The sequence below is a fragment of the Talpa europaea genome, assembly GCF_964194135.1.
Source record: "Talpa europaea genome assembly, chromosome: 5".
NCBI classification, from domain to species: domain Eukaryota; kingdom Metazoa; phylum Chordata; class Mammalia; order Eulipotyphla; family Talpidae; genus Talpa; species Talpa europaea.
In genome coordinates, this window is record NC_140071.1 from 60,872,781 (window position 1) to 60,881,551 (window position 8,771).

At 42.0% G+C, this 8,771-nt stretch overlaps 1 protein-coding gene across 1 annotated transcript in view; it reads right to left on the reverse strand.

Moving 5' to 3' along the window:
* Nucleotides 1-7,452, reverse strand: part of LOC311170879 (solute carrier organic anion transporter family member 4C1-like) — a gene marked incomplete at its 5' end in the record, with an annotated part of 56,727 nt that extends 49,275 nt beyond the window's left edge. The window contains 2 exons of the mRNA XM_084233363.1: nt 2,842-3,105; nt 7,116-7,452. Of these exons, the coding sequence (XP_084089489.1) occupies nt 2,842-3,105; nt 7,116-7,452 (601 nt within the window). The remainder of the gene's footprint in view (nt 1-2,841; nt 3,106-7,115) is intronic.
* Nucleotides 7,453-8,771: the final 1,319 nt, after the last annotated feature.

Below are 8,771 nucleotides of genomic sequence, written 5' to 3' on the forward strand. Positions count from 1 at the left end.
ATGAAGGTATTCAATTATCCTTCACAATCCATTAGAAACCCATTAGAGAGTTTTCTTTTTCCTTTAAAATACATTGAAAATCAGGCTTCCCCTCGTGGCGCAGAGGTTGAGCGCTGGGTTGCGAGGCTGCCACAGCCTCTGCACCGCCAGTTCGATCCCCAGCCACCAGCAAGGGTCCCGTTAAAAAAACAAAACAAAACAAAACAAAAAAACACAAAACATTGAAAATCAGTTACTCTCCTAAATCTCTACTGTTACCAATAGAGTCCTAATCACCTTTATTTCTCACCTGGACTATAGTACAAGCTAAAAGCCGCCTGGGTGATTTTCCTACCATTTATTCTTGTGTCTCCAAAGCCATAAGCCCAAATGGCTTCAGAAACCAAAATGATCATTTTAAATCATAAGGTTATGTACTTCTCTCCCTGTGTAGAAGTCTCATGACTTCCTATTGCACTGAAAGGAAAATCTGAATAACCCATGGGGGCATCTACCTGTCTCTCCAAGTTCATCTCATTTCTCCTTCTCCCTTGCTTTGATTATAGTGATCAAAACTAACTTAAAACCTACCAAGTTCTTTCCTGCACCATGGCCGTTGATCATGAAATCTTCTGTCAAGCCTGTGAAATCTTCTTTCTTTCTTTCTTTTTTTTTTTGTGGGACCCTGCGGGCAGCCTCGCAACCCAGCGCTCAACCGCTATGCCACCAGGGGAGGCCCTGAAATAATCCTTCAAGCCTGTCTCCTTGTTATCAGTTATCATAAGAGCCTGTGCCCCATTTGCACACACATTTTTCCTTTTGTACAATTTTACTTCATACTACTTGTCCCCTTCATACACCCAACTTAATCTTCAATTATCTTACTTATTTATTCATTTATTTATTTATTCCAACTATAGATGGCATGTAGCTTTTACCACTATCTCAGTACCACCTATAGTCCATGTCAATAAACAATCATTGTATAAATGACAGAATAAGTTAAGAACAACCTAAATTTTTGCTGTCATTTGCAGCAGACAAGCTATTGCTTAAGAGTAAAAATCTTACACATTTAGCCAATTTCTCTATATCATATTCTTCAATTAAAATAATTAAAAATATGATTAAGACAAATCAATAAGAATTTGGGGAAAACTTGCACAGTACACAGTAATATAATGGAAGTTTATGATGTGGCTTCAGCAATCCTCAGCCTTCATCTCCGGACACACATTTTAGTTTGTGGTCATTTCCCTTTGGGAAACATACATTTTCAGACTTACTGCGACTCAAGGTCTGTAAAGCAAGAGCTGAAGCTAAGAAAGTCACTGAAGACAGATGAGACTCTTGCACTGGAATATGTGTTTAAGTTTTAGTTTAGAAAATCAGATTTCTTACCAGTTTGCATACTTTAAGAACAAGTAGGGCACCCTATCAACTACAAGTGTAAGGGATTAGATTCAACACAGATAATAGATAATAGCTAAGGGATTAGATTCAACACAGATAATAGCTGAGTTCTACAAACAATAATATTTTTGTCTATCATAGAAACAGTATCATGTTTCTTGTGTGACAGACTAAAATTTAGACTTTTCCCTTAATGTTAACATTTTAAAGATGTTATCTACAGCTTATGTCTATTCTGCAAAATGTGTGACTTGTTCTTAAAGCTATTTCCAGTGAAATCATGGAACGTGGCCTTAATCAATCTTGCCCAAGACTGGATAATGTACTAGAATTAGAAACTACACAAGTGCTCTTTCCACTAATAACATATTCTCCTCATCTCATTCATTACAAACTGACCAATTTTTTAAAAAAATCCTCTATTAGTCAATATGCTTGCATATTCCATTTTCATTTCCCAAATGAAGTCCGTTTACCTAGTAAGTGCACTCTTAAAACCATGCTGCAAAGTACGTACTTTTTATGGAAAGCAATTTCCTATTTGTTGACCTCCTATAATTGGGAATTGACCCTGGGTGTTTTTTAAAACTTTAATATTCACTTTCAAAATAAATACCAATATAAGAATACCAACTTTTAAGAAAAAATGTTTACAGTGCAACAGGCCCCAATTCTTATTTTTTTCTTAATATAACTCTTTTCTTCCCTTGCCTAACCCCTGAAAGCTTCTGATTCTGTAGCCCTGTGGTTTTATTGCTATTAAAAGTTCCAGGAAGGATAATAAAATGTTAAGGTCTACTTTAATTAGCACATTCCTCTAGTTTTACCAGAGTTGTTTCCTCATTAAAATTGATTCTCTAAGAAAAAAATAGAATTATGAATAATCAAATTTCCTTGTTGAGCCTTGGATTAATGTACTTCACTAAATGCAGAAGCACGTTAGATAAATCATTAAGTTCTGAGTCTCTAAGTTGTACTTTTAAGTAGAGCTACCCTTAGTTGCTAAGCAAAGCTTCAGTTCTCCTAAAAATTTCACTTCTCTCTATCACAAATCAGGAATAAATATGTCAGGGTGCAGAGCTGTAAGTACAGCAAATAAAACCACAAAGGGAAAAAACTATAGCTCTTAGAAACTATAGACCTTAGAACACCATGAGATCACAACACCTGCAAAGGAAAACAGGTCATTGAATTTTGAGGACTGTCTGTAACATAGGGAATGGGTATCAGAGGATTAAAAACTTGGAGAACCACTGAAGCATTAAACAATACACAATCTGTCTCAGTAATCTCTTACTTCACACAATTCACATAACAAAACAAGAGCAAAGAAAGACATTTAAGCCCTCACCCTGGTTGCCTGTACAAGTGATTCGCAATATAGAACAATTGACCTAGTTTCATATTACTTCTTCAATTAAAGCCAACAAAAACACAACATAAATTTACCTTCAAAAAGGGACCCCACTTGGTATCTTCCACTAAAAAATTTTGGCAGTGAAAATACAAGTGCTCCCAGTCCTATCATGAAGGATGCAAATGCAAGCCATCTTGGTTTGTGTCCTCTTTCACCAATGAATGAAACAAATAAAGATAACAAACAAAATGATATGTCATAGCTTGATGATATCAGGCCTGTCAGGGAACTCTTCATTTCATAGCGCTTCTCAATGGTGGAAATGCTAATATTTACCAGGCCATTGACTACAACACCTAAAGAGAAAAGAAAATATATGTGCATTATTACAACTTTGCCATCTAGATTATAATTAGTAATACAATGTACCAAAGTTTGTTCATTTCTTTTGATATTTGCAAATGCACCAATTTTAAAGTTTCAACGTTTCAAAGCTAAGCACTTCAAACACTTCCTTACAAATCAGTTTACTTTTAAATTATGAGCATGTGAATATTGGGGTATTAAAACTGACATTTACCACTTACTAACTTATAGTTAATTCATTTCTCTTCACATAACAATTAAAAAGTCAGACTAGTAAAGTCTCATGAAGCCATTTTGCTCGTGTCCAAACGTATGATAGCATCCCATCAACCTCACTTGGAAAAATTACAAATAGTACATGAGGTCACAGAGTACTACTCAGTGTTTCCCAAATTACTCAATCCTTAAACACTTTATAAAAAGAGAACTTCTTGACTAATTCTTTAAAAAGGTGAAATTGAGTTCTCAAACCTCTTATTTTCCTTCCAACACTCTTGTAGACATTAAAGTTATTTAAAATGTCCTAGAGCAGGGGCCTCCCTGGTGGCGCAAGGGGTTAAGATGCAGCACTATAAAGCTATCTGCAGCCACTGCAGCACAAGTTCCATTCCTGGCCAGGGAGCTGACCCACATGGCGCAGCAGACCTCTCCTGTCTCACCTGCTGCTCCCCTCAGCAGTGTATTTCAGTAGATCCACCTGTTCTGTTCCCCACTCTGTCTCTGGTGAATCCTTTCACCACCGCTCCCCTCCCATACCTCTGGTCTGCATCCCAGTTCTTGTATGCATGAATAAATAAATCTTTAAAAAAAAAAAGTCCTACAGCAAAACTAAACATGAACATTCTTTTTTCTATCACTGACATTCTAAATAGTATGCAAAGTAAAAAAAAAAAAAACACCCTTACACTTCTATTTATTATAACTGTGGTAGAGGAAAATAAAATAAATAAGGAAAGCTAGACATCCAGTTTTGACAGACTTAACAAACATGTCCTGTCCAGATACTGATTAAATTTACAGGAGTTCAAACATCACAATAAATTCAAAGTAATCAAGCATAATCAAATTATAAAATTTTGTTTAACTAGTTGCACCTTTTACTGAAGTGGATAACACAAATTCTTTCTTTTCATTCATGCATTAGTAAGAGTGCAATCACTTCAAATTTTGTTTTATCAAGACTGATATAACAGGTTTGAAAAGTCCTAACATAACTTTCACTTTTTTTGACTGTGTAATACATAAGCTAATTTATAATTCCTGAGATTTGAAGATGAAGAATCTAAAGTACCTAGGAATGATATATCTATATAAGGAGAAAGTTATCTGAAAATACAACCCATGCAAAAACTAACTTTCCAACACGTGTGCCATATTAATTAAAAGTCAGTCATTAGAGCAAATAGTCTTGATAAACCTTGATACAAAAGAAAAAAAATTAAAAAGTTATCTGAAGAAGTAGATGATTTGTAAACTCTTATAAAAAACAGCAGCTTAAGCCTATGGATCCCAACCTGAATTCTATGCTATACAAGTTCCAAGAACTCTGCTTAAAAAAAAGAAAAAGAAAAAGAAAAGAAATTCCATGAAAAGACTACATACTCTTTGTGTCTACTGTGAATGCATCTAAATAGAAGGAAATTAAGTGTTAAGAGATATCCTGTTTATCTTTGAAAAATACTGTATTAAGTAAACTCATTTGGCAAGTTTTTATCCCCCCCTCAATTAAACACCTATTTCTATATCATGAAAATGGTCTTCTCAAAGTATCATATTTGAGAAACATGATATGTTTTCAGTTATTCAATGTTAAACTAAGACAAAAATTAATTTATTAGGTCACTGTTTTACATAAGATTATGCTTCTGAAATTTGGGGATCTCTGCATAGAATGAGCTCCAGACTAAACCTGACAAATTTTTCTACAATTGTCAATTATATTTGACATTTTTAAAATTTATACAAAATACAAAATGATGCAATCTGGATTAATATGAAAAGATCCTAATACATTTTAAGATAAAAATGCAAGACAAGAATTACTGGGGGGCCTCCCCGGTGGCGCAGCGGTTGAGCCCTGGGTTGCAAAGCTGCCCGCAGCCTCTGCGGCGCCGGTTCGATCCCCGGCTGCTCCCCGGCCACTGGAGGAGGGTCCCACATGGCGGGCAGACCTCTCCTGCCGCATGCTGCTCCCCTCAGCAGTGTACTTCGTCAGTCTGCCTGTTCTGTTCCCCGCTCTGGCTCTGGTGAATTCTCTCACCCTCCTGTGCTTCTGACTGTACCCAGTGCATGTATAAACAAACAAACAAATAAAACATGCCTCTATAAAAAAAAAAAGGAGAAAAAAAATTATAAAAAAAAAAGAATTACTGGGGTCCCAATTTCTTTGAACTTTGCATTCCTTTAGCTCTTCTCACTGTTTTTAGACAACTCAGATAAAACATTGAGAGTACATGAACTTTGGTGGGGACAAGAATGGTAGGAAAAAAGAAGTAACTAAACTACTGTACCTTCCTGGAAGAGCTGCCTTTCACTTGCAATTCAATACTTACTTTGCACCTAACATATGCAAAGCTAGGGGCACAGAGTTCCTTTAAGACTGAGGTCATGAATAAGAACAAAAAGAGTATAACTACATTTAGTCTTTTCTTAATCTTTAAAAAAAGCAATTTTTAACTCCTCATCCCCACCCAAATATTTTTTGGATTACATTTCTTTCAGTTTTCAATTCTCTTTACAAAATACATCAAAGGTACCACTCAAGGCGCCTCCCTGGTGACACAAGGGGTTATGTCTCAGCGCTATGAAGCTATTCACAGCCTCTGCAGACCAAGTTCGATCCCTGGCCAGGGAGCTACCCACATGGCGCATCAGATCTCTCCGGTCTCCCCGCTGCTTCCCTTAGCAGTGCATTTCAGTAAATCCACATGTTATGCTCCCCACTCTATCTCTGATGAAAGCTCTGTCTCTCCGCAACTCTGGCCTACACCCCCAGCTCTTGTATGCATAAATAAATAGATCTTTAAAAAAAAAAAAAAGTACCACTCAAATGACCACGAAATATCTACATCCCAATCATTTTCTAATTAACCTTCAACATGTCCTTCCAGATGCTCCACCTTAACTGCCCTCACTCCTCCCTAGGTCACCTTAGTGTAACTTTCCATTTCTTCACTCCGTGCAAGAGAAAGTAGCGCCTTCCCTCAGTCAGTGACCTTTTCTCCTCTCTCCCCTACCAGTCACTAGGCCAAACCAGTCTTCGACAGCAAAGTCCTGAGGGCATAAGCCTAGAGTTTCTCAGATAGTCCCCAGGGTACCCAATGGAGATCTAGAACAAAACACATTCTGCACAACTCTTTTGTGTTTGAAAGGTCTCAGCCTCAGCCTCCAGCGGTGCCAGAAGCCCTGGCTGGCTTTCGCACTAGCCCCCACTTGCACCCTCGTACAACTCAAACGATACTCACGAAACAAGAAATGCGAACGGGTAAGTCTACTTCTATAGATGGCATATGAAAAATATATGTGTGCATTTGCAAAGCTCACCCTAGGAGAACCACCCCGCCCTCATCTGCAAATTAATCCTTTCCTTCCAGAAACAAAGTTAAAAATCCCTTCAATGGGGATTTGGCCAAAAGTATGCTTTGTTGAGGTAGAAAACGGATTCCCCTGGGGCAAAATGTTCCCCTCACCCCTCCAACCCCCCTCCAAAAAAAGAAAAACCACCAGATTTCTAGAAATGTGTATCTGCAATCTGCTCAACTGAGGTAGAACATAACAGAAAAATGCTTGAACCGCGAGTTTGACATGTTAGAATACAGGGGTCTGCCAGAATGTGGACGCCTGAACTTGGTTGGTCGACGTCGGTGCGAACACCCGCAAGTCCCAAACCCGGGTCCCCTCGCACCGCGCCCCCACGCCCGGGGCCCCCACGCCCGGGAACCCCGCGCCCCTGCGCTCCCTCCGCCGGGTCACCGCCCTTCGCGGCGGGCGCCGGACTTACCTTGCGCGAGGGCCAAGAGGCAGTAGTGAAGCAGAAAGCCCCGCGGCGTGTTGCAGCGCTGCAGACACCGGGGCTGGAAGGCGCCCCATCCGCAGGGCCCCTCCTCGAATTCCGACCGCGACTCTGGCCCGGGCGGTTCTGGGGGGCTCGGGGCAGTTTCTGAAGGCAGAGGCGGCTCTGGTAACTTCTGGGGCTCCCGAGGCGCCGACTCCCCGCGCTGGGCGTTAGTGGGCAAGACCGACACATCGACGTAAGCGGGCGATGCCGACGTCCGGCGCGGGGTGTCGGGGCTGGAGGGGACGAAAGCCGGGTTCTCGATGCCGTCGCCGCCCTTCATGGTCCGCGCGGGTCTCGGCGACTCCGGCGCGTCGCGGCCGCGGAACACTCGGGCCCCGCTGGCTCCTCCCCCGGGCAGGTGGTGGCGCCCCCGCGCGGAGCTCTCCCCGCCTCCCCGGCGCGCTCGGCCGCGGCTCCCGCCGCAGGGACCCTCCTCCGCCGGCATGCGGCGGCCGGAGCCGCCCGCGCGGCCCCCAGGCGGGGGGTGTGTGCTCGGCCGCGCCTCACCTGTCGCCGCCCGGGCCAGCTGGAATGTGCGGCGTGGGCGCGCGCCCCGCCACCCGCTGGAGAGGCCGGGGCTCCCCGCCCCGCCGCAGCCGGGCCCCGAGCCCACCGCGCGCCTCGTTGGAGCCCCTCGCGGGGACCGGGGAGGTTGAGGGAGTCTGGTGGCTAGAAAGCTCCCCCTGGGTGCTGACGGGAGCGCCGTAAACACGGTTGCATCAGGAGATCGTTCAAGAAAATACCCTGCGATTTGCTTCCTGTGCTGCTTATCATCCCAGGCTAGTTCTGCACTCCAAGAACCAGGCGGCTACAGGTACAATATTTTGGATTCTATGAGCAACATAAGATTTTTTCTGCCATTCTCTCCAGAAACGGAAATCTCCATCCGCTTCTCCCGCCCTCCCCCGCCTGGCACCACCCCCATGTACTTCACACATCAACCATCTTTTTGGTTTTACTTCCTTCAAACTGGAGGAATAGAAATTTAGAAAGTTGAAATGCAGATACAATATATTCTTTCTGCTGTGTAGTGTCTGTCATTGATGCTGATACTCATGCAAATAATTTCTACCTGTGGGGAAAAAACAAGAAAAGCAACTTGAAGAAAGGCACATCATTATGCAATAGTAGTTACAATTAACTCATTTATTCATCAAAATATATTTCCTTTCCTCAGGCTCTGAGAGTACTAGAGTCACAGAAACTGAAAAATACCCCTATCTTTAAGCTGCTCATATTCTAATAGGAGACAGATACATACATAGTACTTCTCATAGTGATAAATGCTGTGGAGAAAAGCAAAGCAAGGACAATAAAGAGTTTGTTGGCAGGGAAAGGGAGACTAGGCTGCAATTTTAAATAAAGTAGTCAGGGCAGGCCTCATCCAGAAGGCAGACATTTGAGCAAAGACCAGAAGGAGCCTGGTATATCGGGGAAATCCAGTGACTGTGGGTTCAGATCATTTGAAAGTGGTAGGTAGGAGTTGAGGGCTGGTAAAGAACCGGGTGCTTGGGGGCGGTGGTAGAGAAGTGATGGGGCCAGACCTTGCCAGCCACTTAAGTACTGTGACATTTACTATGAGTGAAATAGGGAGGTTTG